The 20,414-nt window shown below is 37.6% G+C and overlaps 1 protein-coding gene across 2 annotated transcripts in view; it reads left to right on the forward strand.

Moving 5' to 3' along the window:
- The window catches only part of IGF2R (insulin like growth factor 2 receptor), a 53,677-nt gene that overhangs the window by 29,772 nt on the left and 3,491 nt on the right, over window positions 1-20,414 (forward strand). For both annotated transcript variants that reach the window (XM_052683661.1, XM_052683669.1), the window contains exons 23-45: window positions 754-921; window positions 1,448-1,591; window positions 2,189-2,367; window positions 2,706-2,793; window positions 3,975-4,181; window positions 4,576-4,706; window positions 5,433-5,530; window positions 6,316-6,452; window positions 6,649-6,839; window positions 7,502-7,628; window positions 8,013-8,135; window positions 9,122-9,384; window positions 11,042-11,254; window positions 12,188-12,337; window positions 13,419-13,580; window positions 14,015-14,225; window positions 14,620-14,766; window positions 15,183-15,417; window positions 16,237-16,373; window positions 17,279-17,393; window positions 18,172-18,318; window positions 19,639-19,823; window positions 20,075-20,261. In XM_052683661.1, coding sequence (XP_052539621.1) covers window positions 754-921; window positions 1,448-1,591; window positions 2,189-2,367; window positions 2,706-2,793; window positions 3,975-4,181; window positions 4,576-4,706; window positions 5,433-5,530; window positions 6,316-6,452; window positions 6,649-6,839; window positions 7,502-7,628; window positions 8,013-8,135; window positions 9,122-9,384; window positions 11,042-11,254; window positions 12,188-12,337; window positions 13,419-13,580; window positions 14,015-14,225; window positions 14,620-14,766; window positions 15,183-15,417; window positions 16,237-16,373; window positions 17,279-17,393; window positions 18,172-18,318; window positions 19,639-19,823; window positions 20,075-20,261 — 3,745 coding nt within the window. The remainder of the gene's footprint in view (window positions 1-753; window positions 922-1,447; window positions 1,592-2,188; window positions 2,368-2,705; window positions 2,794-3,974; window positions 4,182-4,575; window positions 4,707-5,432; window positions 5,531-6,315; window positions 6,453-6,648; window positions 6,840-7,501; window positions 7,629-8,012; window positions 8,136-9,121; window positions 9,385-11,041; window positions 11,255-12,187; window positions 12,338-13,418; window positions 13,581-14,014; window positions 14,226-14,619; window positions 14,767-15,182; window positions 15,418-16,236; window positions 16,374-17,278; window positions 17,394-18,171; window positions 18,319-19,638; window positions 19,824-20,074; window positions 20,262-20,414) is intronic.

A 20,414-nucleotide genomic window follows, 5' to 3' on the forward strand; every position in this document is an offset into this window, starting at 1 on the left:
TAGTTTGTTTCTCAAGTAAGACTAATGAGAAGAGGTAAAACCTGTAAGCTAAGTACAAGCTCTCCAACTGTACTGAAACTGAGTCTTGAGGGAGGTATAGAGCATCTTAAATGTTTTTTTCAGGATAGTGTTTAGGGTTAAGATGCTGCTAAAATGTTGATCTCTGTACAAATTACTATGGTTATGTTATTTTCCACAGCCGTGAAAGTGATTGAGCTACCATTTATTTCACTGTGAGAGCTTCTACCATTTTGTTTACTTTAGGATGCAATAATGACAAATATTCTCCCTATTACTACTTACGGGCTGTGGAGAAGCCCATAATTGTGTTGCTTAAAAAGCATCAGTATTCTTTGTTCTCTAATTATTACACAACTTAAAGAACTGCTCCTTGTGTGATGTAATCTAGGAGTTACTGGTACAATGGATTTGATGTTTTATAGGCTTTCTGTTTCCATAAATCTGTCAAAGATGTGGGAAGTACAGTTCAGTGGATGTAATTACGCTCTTTAGAATATGTCTGTGTTCTATTCTCTATTTTGCAATGTTGTCAGTGACTGCTATGAATTTTAGGACAGTTATCTAAAGACGGTGGGGTTTTTTTGTCATTCAGAAAATGTAAAAACAGAAGGTAGTGTTGCCCTTGAAGCAGTTTAACAGGAAGCTGTTAGAAATTCTATCTTGAAGTGTTACCTGCTGCTGCTTCACTGGAGAATATTAAATTGAAGTTGAAGCTAAGTGTTTGTTTTACAGGAAAATCAGACACGTTCACGGTGACTTTCATTTGTAATGATTCGTATCCTGGAGAGCTTAAGTTTGTGCGTGAAGAGATCAACAGTAGGCTGAACATTCATGATACTTTCTTTGAGTTTCACACAGCTCTGGCCTGTGCTCCTGCTCCTGTAGACTGCCAGGTTACAGGTAAGTATGTACCTGAGATTCAGGTTGGCTCTGTGCAGTAACTATTAGAAGGATTAACTAATCACCACAGGCTTTTATGGAGGAGACCATTTAGATAAAGATTTAAGGATGCCTGGTTTGAGTAAGTCAGTACTTGAGATCTTCATAAAGGTAGAGAGGGAGAACTAATCTGTTTGAAGCAGGTTGAAGGGGAAGGAAGCTAATGTGAAAAATAGGTGTCACTTCAGTCTAACTGAAGAAAATGGGTTAATTTTGTATTGTCTCCAGAAAAAATGAAGCTGTGAATTAAAGTAGCTACTTGTGGTAACTAAACTGCTCATAATCAAGGGAACTCTGTTTTTTTCATTTAGTATAGTTGCTTCTTCATGCAAGGAGTACCCTTTCTCAGTGGATATCCAATATGATTCTGAACAACCCTTTGAATTATCTGGATTTATCAATGAAATGTATTGTCTGAAACTCAGTGCTGTTGCACCCATGTTAGCAGGTCTTCCAGTTTTTACTGTATGTGCCTCATCTCTTCCAGATGCTGCTGGTAATGAGTATGACTTAAGTGATCTGAGCAAAGAGAATGAACCATGGGTTGCTATAGATACTTCAAAGAATGCGAAGAAGCGAACGTTTTTCTTGAATGTTTGCAAGCCTTTGCCTTTTGTGCCTGGATGCCCTGGTAAGCCAAGTGGCCAACACTACTTGACTTTCTGAGTTCTCATGCCAGACCTTCTATGCAGAGTTATTTAAAAAAGATGACTTAAATCCTGCCTGTTAAGTTGCTGAACTTGACATACCTCACCTAAGTCTGTGCAAGGCTGTGAAAATACTACAGAGCTCTCAGACTGAGAGCAGTCTTGATACTAACCAGGGCTCTTGCACTGAGATTTGTAGGAAGGCATTTGGGGTAAATGTTTTAAGAGCAGTATTTACAAGTATCTTGACTTTTCTTTTAAAAAGGCAAGCTAAAAGTTGATGTCTCTTATCTGAATGAATTCTGAATTTCTAGCAAGTTTCTTTAATCTAGGTAACAGATCTGTACACTTTTAAAGGTCCCAGTGAATGCAGGACAGTGACTTACTTTCTAAGCCTTTAGGCAGACAATGTCTCTGCATTCATAAAAATGCATCTGCTGTGTTGAGCTTTGGGTATTTGAACCATTCTGAGTGCTTGAAGCTCTCTTCAAACTACTGCATTATTTTGTCTTATGATCAATGAAGGTAACTAGCTGTCAGAGCTTTGTACTAAACTAAAGTTTTCTTTTACTTTCCTGTAGGTGGTGCCATAGGATCCTGTGTGAAATTTGCTGATAAAAGCAAGAACCTTGGAGTCATTCAGATAAATCCACAGGCTGCTACTGATGGGTCACTTAGCATTACTTACTTGAACGGTGATATGTGTAAAGATAAGCAACGCTATTCTACACGTATAATATTCCAGTGCGATCAAACAATGGTAATTTGCTATGCTGATAGCTGCTAGTAAAGACTTGAGCTTGGACTTTCAACATAGACACTTTACTATTTGTTTTGTAATGGAGACATTGTTTCTAAAATGCAGTGTCTTGTATAGAGGCTTTTTCTCTTGTTTCTCCTCTCAACTACTTCCTAGAGTTTTTGTGCACAACAATGGTCTCTGAATTTTTGAGCCACCAATAGCAGCTTTGTGCAAAAAGGGTACTGAAGTTTGATAGAAGTGTCTTTAGACTATGCAACTGCAATATCTCTTGTATGTTTTGGGACTTGCAATATAGTTGTTCATACATCTCCTTCATACAACTTATTTTTCTGTAGGGATCACCAGTTTTGGAGCAAGAAGATGTCTGTGAGTTTGTATTTGTTTGGAGAACCTTGGCAGCCTGTCCTGTTCACAAAGCAGAAGGTAACTGTAGTTAAGCTTCAAAATATAGAACAGATCTGTACAAGAAGCAAATACCTAGTGAAGCTATATTTGTTTTTTTTGACCTGCAAATATTTCAGTGATAGATGCTGACTTTTGTGTTGAAGTTCCTTTGGAGCCTAGGTCCAGCCCAGAAATACCTAAAGTGCAATTTAGGGTGATAATTAAATGGACTCAAGAATGTTCTCTGACCAAATCATAGTGCTATCTCAATCGCAGTGAGACTTGCTTGTACTGTGCAAATATTGGTGTTAGATTTAATGAGTGTGATTGATCCTGTGTCTGTCAAGGCGTCCTCCCTGAAAAGTGCAAAGTGTTGTGAAAGTGACTCTTACTAGATGATGGAGAGACCAGAGAGGACAATATGAGTTTACAGTTGACTTTAGGACACGCAAGAAGGAATTGAGTTTTAGTTGTGGTAGTCAATTGGCTCTTAGAAAGTTGAACATGCAGATATCTTCTGTCTTTACAGGCTTTGTTTTACAACTTGCAGATAATGCCTTGTGTAATATCCAGACTTTTGGTGAAGTACCTGTTTGCAGCTGTACTAGATGCAATTGACACTGTCAGTTACCTACATGTAGTGCAAGTGGAATGCTTGCTAAGATGCTGCTCTGTCATATGCAATTACTGTGCAGGATACAGTTGACAAGAGTCATGGCTTTGAAGGGAGAGAAACTTGTGTCGTAATGTCTCTGTACTTGTTAGGGGATTAATGAAAAAACAGTAATCATATGACACTAGTGACTGCTAGAATTCAATCAGCAATAATACTATGAATTTTCTGTCAGCTGGTTACATACATAAAGCTAGAACTTCCTCAAACCTCTTATCTTCATAGACCTTAATATTTCCTGAAGCTGTAACAATTCCTATACTGATTATTTACTAACTCTGCAGACCTCATAACTTTCAAGGAAAATGCAAGACTGACATCTAGGGCAACTTTTGCTTCAGCCTTGACCTCACTGTTCTTTCTAGACAATTAAGCAAGGACTTGGTATGTCTGGTTCTGCCCATAACCTTCTATAGTGAAGGAAGAGCGTGTAAGGACAGCTCGAGATGGTTTTTGAAATATAGTGTAGCACTTACGTTTTGTGTTAGTGGTAATTATGGCTCATAGATATTGAATTGTATTTTAAATTTCTAACTTTCCTTTAAAGGAGAGGATTGCCAGGTGAAAGATCCAAGATATGGTCATGTTTACAATCTCAAGCCACTTTCCAATAAAGACATAAAAGTGAGTACAAATGAATATGACTATTACTTCAGAGTTTGTGGAGAAATAACAGAACAGTGCAAACCAGAGGCCCGTTCTGTGTCATCATGTCAAGTAAAGAAGATGGACCACGCCTTCAGAAAAGTAGCAGGTATGGCACTTGATTGAAAGGAACTTGAAGAGTGAAAGAATAGTAAGAGCTATTAGTTTATCACATAGTGGCTTCAGTTATATGCTGGTTCATCCTGTGTTTTTTGTAAGATAAAATACCCTACCGCTTCTACTTCATGTGCAAGTAAAATCTATGTATAAAGAGAGAGAGTGTGAAATCTTATCTTACCATGTAAAAAGGGTTGAGTTCATTCCTCTTATACCAGGATATAAGAAATAACTTGGTTGTTTTAGAGGAATGTCTAGGTCTTTCTGTCTGTACTTTATTATACGTGTATCTGCTGCCTGTGTAACTCTGTTGCCAGATGTCTGTTGCAGTTCTGTGTTTACTGGATTAGTTGTTTAACTTTCTTTTCTCCACTCCTTACTTCTAGGCTTGCTTACAGAGAAACTGACTTTCAAAAATGGTTTAATAATGATTAATTACACCAGTGGAGAACAATGTCATAAAATATATGAAAGGTCAACTGCCATATTATTCTATTGCGACAAGACTACATCAGAGGTTAGTTGCAAAACGTTAATTCCTGCATATACTGTCTTCCAGAACTGCTCTCTTTGTAATGTGCGGGAGGGTAAGATGAAGAATGTGAACTGGCTTCCTTCAAGAACTGCTTATTCACTTACAGACTAGGCAGGAGATGTGAAGTTCTTCTGAGGCTTTAATAAATAACTGAACTAGCTATTTATGGAAGGAACCTTCCTCATGCCTCAAGAAAAATCAGAGCGTTTAAGAAATGTCTGCTCCTAGCAAAACTCCTGGAGATGTTGGTGAGGGATGTTCTCTCAGAGCAGTCTGTTTGTTGGAAGTAAAAGAGAAAAATCCACAGAAAAGCAAGAAGTGTATGGCCAGAGGAAAAAAAAAAATAAAAATAAAAAATAATTGGGTTATTTGATGTTTTTAATAGCGCTCTATTCTTGTGCTTACTTTCCTGTTCATAAAGAATGGTGCCTGGGTTTACTTCCAGCTCTTCCTTTTCCTTGTTTCATAGCGGAACTGGTAGCTTTTAGTGGTTGCTCTTTAATCAGAATTGTGCACATAAATAAATTTGGATTTGGGGAAAAAAAACTGTTTCGAGCTTCTTGAGCCATATTTTTCAGATCAGAAGCATTGTATGTTTCTAAGATGGTATGTAAATAGAAGTTGCTGCACCTTCTTGAAGCAAGACTGAGATGTTTTTGGTTTTGTGTTTAAATAAGAGAAAATTCCTCTTGAATTTTGTTCTTTCAGCCTGTATTTTTGAAGGAAACTCCAGATTGTACCTACATGTTTGAATGGCACACGCAATATGCCTGCCCACCTGTTAAATCTACTGAGTGTTCCTACAAGTAAGCTGTTTTCTCAAAAGTAAAGCTTGACTGTGTGATGGTGGGAATGAGTATATAGTCTTATTGCAGTCTCATGCAATACCGCTACTTTAGCTATTGTATTTTTGACTTAATCTGTTAGTAGCTGAAGTGACATTCAATCCTAAAGCAATATTTTGAGTAATTTTGTCATGTTATTTGTACTTCTTCAAACTAATATTTAACTAAGGAAAAATACTTTTGGGAGTTTCCTGAGGAATAAATTTGGTATAAAAGTGAACTGTTAGCTATGTTGATTTTGGTGCTAGAAATCTGAATATACTAGTTTTTTATAAGTGTGGATATTCAACTATAGTAACTTAATAAGTATCACTGGCTTTCTTGTTTAAGAACTTCCATCAGACAAAACTCCAGGAAAAAATGCCAGTTTTATTCTCAACTAAATATTAACTCAAAAAGATTTAGTGATGTACTCAAATATGGTTAGTAGTTGCCTGGGATACCGTGCTTGGGTTCTACTCCAGAATGAGTCAATCGTGTGTTTGGCATGCATAGTGTGTGCTCCAGTGAAATTAAAAATTACTCATGCATTATATGGTCTGTGTGTACATGGGCAGTTTGCTGTAGGTTGGGTGACTTCTGTCTGTACTGAATTTGAGGCTTGTGGGGGACCAGTGAATCTGGTGCAGTCTCTTCCATCACAACGCTCTTTGTAGAGTTTCTGGGATAAAGTTTATTGTGAATAACAACTCTAAAGTTACTGGAATTACTTTAATACCTCTTAATTAAAATTTTCTGTTTTACAGGGATGATGAAGGAAATTTCTATGACTTTTCATCTCTGACACGGCATAGAGAGAATTGGGAGGCAACTGATATATCTACTTCTACAAAGAAATACTACATCAATGTCTGCAAGCCTTTAGTACCATATGGTGCTGCACGTAAGAGTGAAATGTTTTCTAGCTACAAGTAGAGGTGGTTAGGGTTGGAGACAGGGGAGGAATCTACAGTGAATGTAATTTGGGTGCTGGTTTGGAAGTAGATCAGCTGTGGTGTAACTGTAGGTGGATTTTTATTCCCGGCAAACTGGCCTTAACTTCTGAAATAATAATGCAGTGGTTTTGTTCATCTGTATAGGTTCCTGTCCTCCTGATGCTGCTGCCTCCCTTGTGGAAGGTATCAAATGTATAAGCCTTGGAGAAGTGGCTGAAGGACCCCGGTGGGAAAATGGCATTTCTACTCTGAAATATATTAATGGGGAGCTTTGTCCAGATAAAATTCGCAGGAAAACAACAATATTGCGCCTCAAGTGTGATGAAAGCAAAATTGTAAGTCGGCTTCTCCTGATAGGGTTTTATATTTTTTGAGTTATTTGTGCCACCGTGGGTGTGGAGAGTGGTGGAGCAGTTCTTAGCTGTTCCCTACTTGCCAGCTATTTGTGAGACAGCTTTATGAGCAGACTATGGAATGATATTTTAAATGATGAGCATCTCTTAAGAGATATCTTTTTTTGCTCAATCTGCTGGCAGTTCTTATCATCTGAAATGCCTTCAAAATGTTTGCATCTTGAAGGCGAGTGTATTGTATCTTGAGAAGCACCTGGGGCAGTGCCAGTGTGTAGTGTTACTGTCTGTAGTTTTAAAGCCTTGGTTGCTCATCTTTATGCCTAGTCATTAATTACTCCCATTTCAAATGTTTCATCCTCAGCTTTTGGACTTTCCACTGTTTAAACTAGGCTGCCTTTACCTCACTATCAGTAGCAGTAAAACTGATTGGGATATTGTACCATCCTGTGCATGTGATGCATCCTTTGCACAGCTACACTGTGGCAAACTACTATAATAGTTAATATGCTGGTCCCAAATGGGCTGTTAAGTCCTAGGACTCATGTCTGAATTGAGCTCAGCTAGAGGTTTTAGGTCTGACCCTGTGACACGAAACCTTACAATATCACTTTGCAGAGATGGATCTGTCACTGTTTTGTGTCTAGGAATCAAAGCCAGAACTTATAATGGCCATTGAAGATTGTGAATACAGCTTCTTATGGTTCACTGCTGCTGCGTGTCCTCTTAAAAGCAATGTGCAAAATGACTGCCGGGTAACGAATCCTGCAACAGGTAAGGAGAGAGCCTGAGAACTACGTATGTGAGTGAGGCAGCTGGAAGCAGCGTAACTGTTTGCTCTCAAAGAATTTTATTAAATGAGGAAAGTGTGAAACATCTGAATAGTGGCCAACAATCTTACTGTTGGTGGGTAGAAATATTTTGTACTAAAATAGCTGTTAGAAAAGATCTATAGAAAGCTTGCAATACATCTGCTCTGAAACTAGCTTTATTCTAATTCTTGATACGATCTCATAATTGCTAGCCTTCTAAGTTAGCAAGCAAATAGGTGCTGTTTGACCTTCCCACCAAATGAAGCTACTGAAAGCTTTTAATACAAAGTAATGTCGTTACTTTGAATCTGCAAAAAGATTGAGCTGTACCCTGTTTTGTCTGTAGGCCACCTCTTTGATTTGACATCACTGAAGCGGGAGTCTGGCTATACAATCATTGATGCACACAACAGAAAAATTGAGTTGAATGTTTGTGCTGAAGCTAAAGGCTCATGTGCTAATGGAGCTGGTAAGCATCTCATACCACTGTTATTGTAGTAGTGGACTCTGACATAACTGAAAGAAATATTTATATACAAGCTTACAGTAAAATGTGCATGGCAAGTTTTACTGGAAACATAAGGACTGGAGTGAGCTGCATGGCTGACTGGCTTAGAAAGAGATCCAAAAGCTGTTATAAGTAGTAAAGCAATGTCTTTTTTTCAGATTTCATTTTGAACCTTAAATGCGTTCTCTTCCAGTCTCCGTTACATCTGTAAAGATGAGTAGTGTTTTTGGAGGTGAGGGGAGACTGGCACTATTGCTAAACTTTATGGTTCCTATGAAAAGGAAGATGGTGCGAGCCGACAGCAGTAACTGCTGCCTGCTATCTATTGCTATAATGCATCTGCCTTCAGCCTTGTATGCACACTTCAGCCTCTTGCCAGTCCTCTTTCTAGCTTTTTTTTTTTTTTTTTTGAATGCTTCTGAAATATCACTAGTGGTTAACTAGAATCTTAAGATTCTTATTGGCAGGCTGGATTGCTAGCTCTTCTGTCTTACACTATGTATGACACTACCTAAGTTTTGTAAATGCTGAAATAGGAGTATTGCTTATGAATTTAAGATTGCTTTTTTTTTTTTTTTTTTTTTTTTTTTTTTTTTTACATAGTAGCAGTTTTTCTTTTGGGGGCATCTTAATGAATTTATGTATAGATCAGATATTTTTGTTAATATCTTCATTTTCAGAGAAGTACATTTAAGCACAGCTTTTGATTGCTATGTGGTTATAATATGTTCTACTGATTAAATTATTGAAGACAGTACTCGTTTCAGTGCCACTAAGCTCAGTTTAATGATAAGTCCAGATAATGTGAAAAAAGTATTTTCTATGGAAGTTAAAATAAGGCTAGAGCCTTAAGTTCCCTGTTGATCAGTAAGGTAAATGTGTAGCACTGTTTGGAAAGGTAGTTGCATAGGACTTGATCTGTTTTGTTCTTTTCTTATAAACTGTAGCTGTCTGCATCACTGATGGTCCAAAAACATTGAATGCTGGAAAACTAAGTAAAACTTTAACTTATGAAGATCAAGTACTAAAGCTTGTTTATGAAGATGGCGATCCTTGTCCTACAGACCTCAGAATGAAACATAAAAGCTATTTTAGCTTTGTGTGCAAGTCTGATTCAGGGGATGACAGCCAGCCTGTTTTTCTGTCTTTTGATGAGCAGACATGCACTAGTTACTTTTCCTGGCATACTTTCTTGGCTTGTGAGGAAGAGGTAAGGATTACTTCTTTGTAAAATACTTGTGACTAAATTTCTGAGAGGAGGGGAGGGATTTAGACACAATAGTGGTATGTGTTTTAAATTTGTTGAGGGAAAGGTTTCTTCATCTAGTATGAAACCTGGGTTTATTCTCAAATACTCGTAAATTTGTTCTGCAGAGATGAACAGCACTTGGCAAACTTGTGAACATGGTGAGCTAAGTTTAAAATTTTACCTTCTTAGATCAACCTCAGTCTGGAATCTCTTAACTGCTCTTCTGTACAGCTCAAATGAAAGCCATAGGCAACTTCTTAGGAATGCTTAAGATTCTCCAGAAATCAGGAAAAGGTTGAGAGTGATCAGGCTGAGTAGAAGATAGAAAATGAGACAAGTCCCAGGCAGAGAGATGCTAAGTGAGTGATGAAAGGCCAGGCAAGTCTGATCAGGTTTTGCTAAGTGCAATGACTATCTGATAAGCCTTGTATTACGCTGCAAAGGCAAATCCTTTGTTATCAAGGTGAAATAACTTGATCAACTCCAGGTGAACTGGTGTTCCTGGCAGTAGTCTGAGCTAGTTGTACTGTAATGAATTTTATCTACTTAAATTGTTACTGTTACCAGTTGCACAGAGTAGAAGCTAGCCTTAGGAGTGGAAGGTTAAATGTTTTAAATTCACACTGTAGCTCAGGGAACACAAATGTCTTAACACTTGAATGCTACATTTAAGAATCTCTGATCTTTCTTCTTACTTAAATACTTAATGTGACCATTGTTCTCTGACAAGTTTTCCCCCTCCCCTTCACAAATATTTCAGTTCTGCTATAGCTTTAGGTCTGTTACGATTGTTTTTTCCAGTTTTCCCTTCCTTGACAGATAATATCCCCACTTTCAGTCTTTACAGGAATTCTGCTTTATGCAACTCTGGTTTCTTTTTCAGTATGTTTCACATATATGATACAATACAAATCAGCATTTGAAAACATTATTTTCTAGCCTGTTAATTCTATTCAGTTATCACTTACAGATTTCTGATCACTTCACAGTTCACCCACAGTAACTTTTAACTTGTTTCAGAATAGTAATGGCTAGGTAGCAGTGATGATCACTTTTACAAAAACTGAACAGAAATGGAGCAAATAATGAAACTTCCAGCATATAAACATAAATAGCCTTCCAAGATTTCAAGTGTCAGTGAGCTTATGCACTTCAAAGAACACTTGAAGTGGGTTCTGAGGAAACAGTGCTCAAGCCATCAATTTGCAGTACAGTAACTTCATGTTTTTATAACCAAACATTTTTACTGGAAATTGTTGCCATCTTCCCCACATCAGTGGAGCCATAAGATCCATTACCCTTCTGAAGACCATAGTGACTGTTTGTGTTGGAGGCTGCATGGCAGAGTTTTAAGTCTCGATGTTACTCTGGTACAGACTGAATCCTAGAATCATTTTTAAGAGCTTGATTTTATTTTATTTTATTTTTTTTTTTCATGTGTAGCTTGTAGATACTTGGTATCTACAGCCAAACAGGAGCCTTAAGAAGCGCTGCTTTACTTGAATGAAACTTTGTTTTTAAATGCAATTCTACTTCTCTCTCCGTGAAGGGAAAGAATGATTGTTAAGTCAAAGGAAGCAATAATAGAATAAAAGCACTAAAACATGCTTTCTCATAGGTGAGCTGCTCAGTTTTGAATGGCAGTTCTGTGATTGACCTGTCTCCTCTGATCCATCGCACTGGTTATTATGAGGCATTTGTGGATGGAGATGCATCAGATGTTTCTCCGGACTTCTACATCAACATTTGTGAGCCTCTCAATCCTATCAAAGATGTTAATTGCCCACCTGGAGCAGCTGTTTGTATGGTTCCTGTTAATGAATTGCCAATAGTAAGTATTATGTATAGAATTGTGGGAATGCACATTTTCCTGCTAGTTTAAAACTGGTCTGTCATCACAGATGCTGATTTTGAACCTAGTGGATTGATGAGGGGATAAAAAAGGACTACAAAATTAAAATCTCAAAATTATTTTTCACTGCTTTTCCCTATGAAGTGTGGTAATTCCCTATCCTGAACCTAAGTGACTTTTTGGATGTTGAGAGGTTCCATGCCTTGATGGATGTGAAAAAACTGTTTGCAATCTTGTGTATTGCTGCATGCCATGTACTGAGCCTGGAAAGCAAAATGTCTGCTATTCTATGGTGCATAAATTGTGCATTTGATTCCATTTGTAGCACTTGTGATATGAAGCAGGCTGTTGTCCTAGCATGCTCCCAGATGTGTTCAGAATTTTTAAGTAGTTGACAGCTAGATGAATAATAAGGCAGTGACAGAATATTGAGAAACATCTGTTACCTTAAGAGATGTTGGAAGCTCTTATGTTTTGAGGTCTTATTTGAGAGCTTTAGAAGATGCAAGTAAAAAGTTGAGATGGTTTTCCATGAACAACCATTCTGATCTAGGGAACTTAGTGTGTTGTATTAACATAATTTTCAATTGTTAGTATTAGTACAATGATTTAAAAAATATATATATATATATATACACATATATATGCTTTAATATGCAAAAACTCCCTGGCTTTCATCAAGCTCAATCAAAAGGGGTTACAGAGTTTTTAGCTGCACAGCTTCTGTTTTGATATGATTGAAATATAATATCTATTCTTTAAGTATGGTACACAGTTTTCAAAAGTGTGTAGTAGTTGTGCTCCTATGTCAATCAAACAGATAAATCTCTGAATTGATCTGAATCTCTGAATTGCTGTGAAATCTAGGTATGTCCTATAGGTCTCCTAACATGCATTTTTTTGCTTGTGCAGGATATTGGTCGCGTTACTCAACCTCCCAAGTTAAATGAGGCAGTAAATGAAGTTTACATCACTTACAACAGCACTACTCCCTGTCAGATAAACAACAAATTGAACTATACTTCTCTTATTGTATTTCACTGCAGCCAAGGAACTAGTCTGGTAAGACATTTGTTAAACTAATGTTGATATTGGAGTGCAATGGGGAATACTAACCATTAGCATTAGTATTGCTTAAAACTGAAACTTTTTTTTTCTAGCGTATAAGGATGGACTTGTTTCATGCACTCAAGCATGAGACTAAGCAAGGAATATTTGTATTCTTAACTAGGCAAAATTTCATAATGCATGAACTTTAGGCTTGAAAGTATCAAGTACTGACAGCTGTAAGGATTACATTCCACTGTAAGGATTACATTCCATATATCACTATGACATAGGGATAACTTACTGCTGGCATTAAACTTAATGTTCTATTACACTTGAAGTAAGAAAAACCCAAACAACAGCACAATGAAATTTGTACCATGAGCTAATACAAGAACTAGTGTAGTTGTTTATTAAGCTGATACTGTGAAATTTTTCACCTGTGATGCAATTCCTGATCATACACAGCTCTCAAAATTTACGTTCAGATACTAATAATTTTCTGTTGACACCAAACATTTTGAAGTCACGTGATGTTGTGAATCTGATACTTCTTGATTTTTGAGAACATTTAAGAAAAACGGTGGAGAAGCACTTGAGCATATTTGACAAATGAGAGCTTGTTAAAAGTGCTCAGTAGGACCATTTTTTATCAAGACAGAAGATGAGCTGAAACAAGGTAGCTTTGAGTGTTACACAGGCCATGCTTGCTTTTATTTAAAATTGGATGACAAAATAAACAGCCTTCTGTCTGTATCTTAACTTCGTGAACTGAATGTTCGTTACTATGAAGAAACACAGCTCCTTTATGTTTTGTTCCTGTATGCAACTAAGCTGAACATCAAAATCTTGACCCTGATTAATAAGACAGCTAGCTTACTTGAATTGCCAGTTTGTTTTCTGCAGATAAGTTTGAAATTTCATCTTCTTTTTGTAATAGTTGTAATATTAAGGTATGGAATTTGTCCTACAGTCAGGAATATCTAACCTCAGTAATAAACGAGGGATTTCTGGAGGGATAAGAGTAATGTAGAAATAATGAAAATTTTCCAACGTTAAGCCTAATCTTATCTCTTGCTGTGCTCTTTGGCAACAGGGGAAGCCAAAGATGATACGAAAACTTGACTGCAGTTTTGTGTTTGAGTGGGAAACGCCAGTTGTGTGCCCTGATCGAGTGAAAACTTTGGGCTGTTCTGTGACTGATGAGCAGCTGCACTATACTTTTAACTTGACCAGCCTTTCTGGAAGATCATTTGAGGTAACACTTTCTTAAAATGTTTGTTTGTTTGTTTGTTTAGAATTTCTGGGGTGTGAGAAGAGATGGAAATGTTTGTAGTTATTTGCCCTTTAACAGAGGGAAAAGTGTTAGAGCATTGGCTCTTAGTGATTTTGAGATAAGCTCATGAATTTATTAATAGGTGAAGGAAGGAGAACTTTTCACTGAAGAGTACTAATTTGGCTTTGAACGTGATGATGGGCCTGCTGAATGTGCTGTTTCATTGTCCCTGTGGATGTTCTTTTATCTGAAGCTTTGCCACATTAATGAAGTTTGGACTTACAAAATCAGTTATCTGCATTTATGCAATTACTGTATGAGTTTCAATGAAGCACTTCGGTAGTTCCTCGTGTGTATTGACTTCCAGACTCCAAGAGGCAGCCTTGTTTGTGATGCTTCTGGGTGTGTCCCCATAGGTACTTTCTGGATCCAGCAGATACCACGTTAGTGTGTGCAGTAAGGCAGCAGCAGATCTGTCCCAGGGAAAATGCAAAGATGGGGCAGTGTGTATGACATCTGGAAGTGGTGTGTCCTCATTTGGAAGCATAAAGGAAATGAAAATGGATTATAGCCACCAAGACGAAACAGTCATCTTGCAGTATACAGGAGGTGATCGGTGCCCTCCAGGTGAGATTGCAGTGGATGGTCTCATTATGTAAAGTCTTGTCATTCTTCTTACCCTTAAATCTAAGTTTCACTGCAGAAAATGAGGGAAACATAGATCTATTTTTTTTTTTTCATGCCTTAGCAGGAAGTTAGTTTTGTTCAGTAGTGTGTACCGTACTGAGTTGCAACATCAACACTTCTCCCCTAGAAAAGTGTGCAACAGTTTTGTAGGGGTGATCATAGCTAACTGCATACTGTATTTGAGAGTTGACTGGAATTAGACTGTTTCAGTGCTTATTGTCTGCACGTGATTCTTCTTAGTATTGAAGTACAGGCGTTAGATATTGTCTTGGATCTGGATGTGCATGCTGTTCTGCTGTGTATGTTGTTAAGAGAACTTACCTTTCTTTCTCAGTGACAGAAAAAGGAGAGCTTTGTGTGTTTCCCTTCAAGTACAAAGGGAAGAGCTATGATAAATGTATTACAGAAGAAAAGACTAGGCCGTGGTGTGCTACAACTGTGGACTACCAGGGAGATGAGAAGTGGGGATTTTGTGTGAATGGTAAGAACTTCTTATATCTCACCTATAATGATCTGAGTTAACGGTGGGAGGGCAGCAGACTTCAGGTGTAATGCAAGTAAGTGAATTGGTGGGAATGTGCAAGACAGTGAATCTATGGAATAAACCTGTTTTACTCAAACGACTGAAAAACATTAGTGCCTTCAGAATGTGTGGCTTTGAGTCATTAGTGGTAGTTGCTTTGACAGAGATCCTTTATTTTTGAGGGAAGAGCTACATAACTTCCTAAAAAGCATGAAAATGTATCCTAGGAAGGAAAATTGCAAGGTAAAGCATTTGTGCTTTATCTGAAACTGTATCTGATTAGCATAGCAATTGTGAGGTATCAGACTTTAAAATCCATCTGTGTATGGAAGCCTCTTGCAAGATACTCTTATTTCCAATTTCCCCTCTTATAGCAACTGCAAGAAGGGCATCTACTATTATTTTTGTATGTGATGAAAATGCTGGCAGTGGGAGTCCACACCTTCTGAGTGATGTGCTTGGCTGTGCTGTGACATTTGAATGGAGGACACAGGCTGTTTGTCCTCCAAAGAAGATGGAGTGCAAGTTTGTCCAGAGACACAGAACATATGACTTGAGAATGCTCTCTTCCTTGACAGGCTCATGGGTCTTTTATCACAATGGAAATTCGTGAGTAGCAAGCAACTCTTGGGCAGTAGCTTACTGGTCAATATAGCTGAAGTTATATAGCTATATATATAACATATATATAACATATACTGTACTCCTCTTTAAAGGAGAAGCAAATCTAAACTAAAAGTTTTCTTACAGGCTTTCTGCTTAAAGGACTATCTTCATAATGTAGCTTAAAAGCAATTTTTCTGACTCTTATGTTGATAAACAGTCTTACTGATTCAGTTGTTCTCTCTTGAGTCAAGCATGTAATATTTTGTTTAAAGCTGAAGAAGGGTTTGTTCTCAATTGTAAAGGCAGGGTAGAAAGATCTCTCCAGTATCAACTTAAGAAAATGTAAATGTCAGTCAACCTCTCCAGTTAGCAGATAGAAATGAACTGGCAAGAATCAGAGCATCTAATTCTAAAAGTATAGTGAACTGTAGCGTTGAAAAACTCTTTCATTTACTGTCTTGCTCCTAAATTTTTTTGATACAATAAATCTTAACTGGTGTAACTCCAAAGGAAGAGATTTAAATTGAGAACACTACAAGCTTTGTAGCTGAAAAGATTAGATATTTCTTTACTTGATTTCAATTTCTAGTTTTGCCCTAGGTCAAAACTAACTAGTATACTAATCTCTACAGAATTGTTTACTTGAAAATGATGGGAATAATCTGCTAGTTGTTAGCATATGATCAATTCCTTAGCTACTTTGGATGTTTGATCTTTTAGTATAGCTAGCTTCCTGTAAGGAATCTACAAAGTTCATATTTTGTTTTGTCAGTTTAGCTGAAATTACTTTTAAAGTTTCTGTCTATTATGTTCTTTGTTTAGGTACTACTTGAATCTCTGTCAGAGGGTATATGAAGGACCCACAGGCTGCCCTGAAAGAGCCAGTATTTGTAGGAAAAGCAACAATGGAGATGTTGAAGTTCTTGGGCTTGTTCATACACAGAAGCTGAACGTGACAGGTGCAGTTACTGTAGAGTGCTATGTTCCTATTTCTGTAGAGGGCTATGAGGTAGCTATATCATAGAACCTAGGCATAAAGGTCCTTAAGTATAGGGTTCTACTCATCTTCAAAATGTTTTTGTCAGTAAATCTTCTGTTTATTTGTTTTAAAACAACAGTAGTTTCTGCCACACATCAGAGGCATTTAAGCCATGAAAAAAACTGTAAAACAACAGTGTTGTGAAAGTTATACTAGGGGAATTGTCTGAATATCAGGATTTTTTTTCTCCTTTCCTGTGATATGGTGATGAGCACTGGCTCATCTGGTTGCCCAGAGGCTGTGGAGTTCTCCCTCCTTGGAGATCTTCAGCAGCTGCCTGGATGTGGGGTTGGGGCAAGTATGAGGGCTGTTCTGAAGGTAATGCCTTATATTTAATTATGTTGGCTCATGATATCAGAGGTGAATGTTAGTGATGTGACAGAGGTGCAGATTTGTATGGCATGCAGACTCCTGTTTATTGCTGGTAAAAATGTATAGTTAGTACTGGTGACTACTTTGAAAAACAGTGTTATGTAGCTGAAAACTTGCATCTATTGTAGTTTCCATAGAAATGAATAAAAGGCACTACTTTCAGAGTGACCTATGTACTTTCAAGATGTCAAAAAAGACATCTTAAGTAAAAAATGTTTATACTCGTATTGGCATCCTGAACTCAAGGCACTTGTGAGTACAGGGGTTTGAGGAGTGATTTTTAAATAATCATCAGTGTGAAAGCCTCAAGTGTCACAAGTGCTGTAATTGATGTATGATCTTTGAGGTGGGGGGGACCTAGAACGTGATGTAAAGTAACGAAGTATGGGGCATGCACAAAGGGAATTTGACAGCTGCTTACAAAAAACTTGAGTGTCACTATTTCTCTTCTAGGTGATAGAGTGTATATTAGTTATTCTGGTGGACATGAATGTAGGAAAAACAAGAAAATAATGACAATTATAGAATTGAGGTGTGCAAAAACCGTTGGCATGCCCACGCTGCAGAGGTGAGTAACAAATCAGTATATTGCTGGCTGCTTTAGTCTGTTGTACTTTTTAATAAGCTGAGTCTCAGGGTTGTGACAGTAATCTTAGTCTATATTTGTAAGACACAAATCTTCTGAAGCTTCTGCGCCTGTTCACTTTCACAAACAGTTATATTCTGTATGTCTTAAATGGTCTAGGCAAAAAATCTAGGTATCCTACTTATGAATTAGGCTGAGATACTCTTTTGTTGTCAGTAGTAGTACAGCTGCTCGTAATTTTACTGCAAATCTATTTAGCAGACAGCACTTAGCTTGATTATTTAGCTAGGTTAATTAAAAAACGGCTTTGCTCTATTATTTACCAAAGCTTTCCTATTGCATCAATATAAATTTGTCTCAATTGTGAGGTATATGTGCATGGTCGCAAGTACTAAGAAAGCTTGATGGATTTTGCTGTCTGGTTTTGGTCTCCTTGTAGAGTAAGGGAACTGAACAAGAGGCTCCACACGAGGCAAAGAACCAGGCAGCGAAATCTGACTAATTTCTTGTTCTGGCCAGATGAAGTGCAAAGCATTAGAGCAAGCTGGCACGTTTGCTAGCTAAGGTGTTTCAGTATCAAGAAGTCACTGTGTGACTTAAAACTTTTGAAGCAGGGAATTTAAGTGCAATCAGGTAACTGCAGTGTGCATGATGCTTATGCAGGAGATTCTCATTCATGAGCCAATAGCTGTGTCTTTTCTTAAGATAGTAAATGCTTGTTACTGTTTCCTGGAATGATCAACTGTTTGTTATTTGGCAGGATTGATGAGGAAAACTGTGCTTACTACATCATTTGGGACACACGTGCAGCTTGTGCTTTGAAACCACAGGAGGTGGAAGTAGTGAATGGAACAGTTATTAATCCTGCGACTGGGAAAAACTTCTCGTTAGGGAATGTCTATAACAAGTAAGTTTAAAAAAAAAACAAAACAACAACAAAAAAAAACAACTGAAAATACAGTCCTGTAGAACTCTACGTGAAAGCTTGATGTGGATGTTCTGATTTGCCTTGAACATTCCAAGTTGTTAAATGGGGATAGCACTGAATTTTGTCAGCCTTGTACTACAACTGACTTGAAAGTCTGGTTGCTACTGCAACATACAGCTGAGCTTAAAGCTTTGAGCATATCATAGGGAAATTAAGACAAATCTAATGCCTGTGTGTATACTATCTTGACCTTAATACACTTTTGGGGATTATTTCTCTTTTCCATAACATATAGTCATCAGGTCAGTGTCAGATCTTAATTTTCAGCTACAGTGCTCCTTCACTCTTTATATAGTGCCTTTCATCTTGCTCAGCAGATCTATATGGAAACAGAACCCCTGATTCAGAAACCTTAAAGGAGTACAGCTCTGGAGGAATAGTGAAGTCTGACTGAACTTTGACAAGACAGGGAAAGAAAGGCCAGCAGTTACACTGATGGCACAGCACACTGCATGTTTTTTCTGCTTCAAAAACTCTTACAAAAACTCTTATAAATTACTGTGTTTAGCATCAAGTCTATCATTATGGAAGGAAATATTTCTATGAATGTTACAGGAAGAATAAACTGCCTGCAGGATTGGTGCAACTGAACAAAAGTGTTCCTCTGTGCTTGTAATGTTATCAAATACAATCAAGCCTGCTTGGAAGGGGGAGTAAAGGAAGTCAGGATGAAATGAGAAGTGTGGTGTAATATGAGGTTAAAGTCAAGTTGAATTTCACAAAGCTCAGCCTTTGAGCAGTGTCTAGAAGAAATAGCTCTGAGTTTGAGAGCATTCTCAGTCTCACCAGCAGCATGAAGGGTTATGATTGTAAATGGCAGTTGGTAGCGCGTATAGTAGATCTAGTTCTCCTCGTGGAGAAGGTGGTTTGTTGTTAGTTCATGAAAGCTGTTTATTAGAGCTACAGAATGCACTCAGTATGGATTATATGGTCAGTATGGTAGTCTGTGTGAGAGCTGCTGAACAGTACTTTTGTATTGGGTTTAAGTGTTCATTTACCCATTGAGGACTAGAAAAGTTTGCTTTTGGTTCAATCCTGAAAGGCCTACTGCTAAGTATAATAGTCAGTTGTAATACGCAGAAGAAACCTCAGTCCTGCATTTCTTCTGGCTGCTGAATCTATTACTAATCTGTATTCACCTTAGTGGTAGCAGTTACCACTACTGCTAGTGTGTTGGCTTGGGAATTACCAAAATTTGCATGTTTAGACTTGGCATACACCTGCCCTCTGCCTCCTCAGGTTGTACGTGGCTTCTGGTGACATAAGAACAAACGGAGATCAATATGTATATGAAATACAACTTTCTGGTATCACGAACTCAAGTTTCCCAGAGTGCTCTGAAGCAAACATCTGCCAGGTTAAAACTAGTGAACGCCGCTTTCGGAAAATTGCATGGGCCAAAAAAGCTAGATATTATGTTGAAGGTAAGTACTTGTTGTCTGGAAGTGTTTGATCCTCTGCTTGAATTACTTCATTGAAAAATGATTCGTGTTTCATGATATATAAACTAAACGACTTCTGTGAAGTTGTCCTAAGTCTGTCTACCAGGATTTATTTTAAAAAGAATAATTTTGATACTATGAAAAAATTGTTCACTATGGAGATAGCGAGACAGGGTATGGCCTTAATACTGTTTTTAAGGAAGCACTGAACTGTTAATGTTTTCTTCTTGTAGACGATGACTTGGATGTCACATTTTCATCAGACTCCAGATGTGGTAAAGATAAATCAAAGTTTGTCTCTTCATCAATTTTATTCCACTGCAGTCCTCATGTAAAGGAAGGCATCCCTGAATTTCTTCATGAGACAGCAGACTGTCAGTATTTATTTACATGGTACACATCTGCTGTGTGTCCACTAATGTGAGTAGTTTACTTTTTTCTGAATGTAGCACTTCTAAGCTAAGGGGTTTTTTGGTCCCACCACAGTTGGCAGGAGTGGAAGCTTTTAAAAACAAAACAAACTTTCCTGTTTGCACTGAAAATAATGAAGAGGTACAGTGGAATTGAATACTC

This window comes from Tympanuchus pallidicinctus, unplaced genomic scaffold (genome assembly GCF_026119805.1).
Source record: "Tympanuchus pallidicinctus isolate F22 unplaced genomic scaffold, pur_lepc_1.0 scaffold1, whole genome shotgun sequence".
Taxonomy (NCBI): Eukaryota; Metazoa; Chordata; class Aves; order Galliformes; family Phasianidae; genus Tympanuchus; species Tympanuchus pallidicinctus.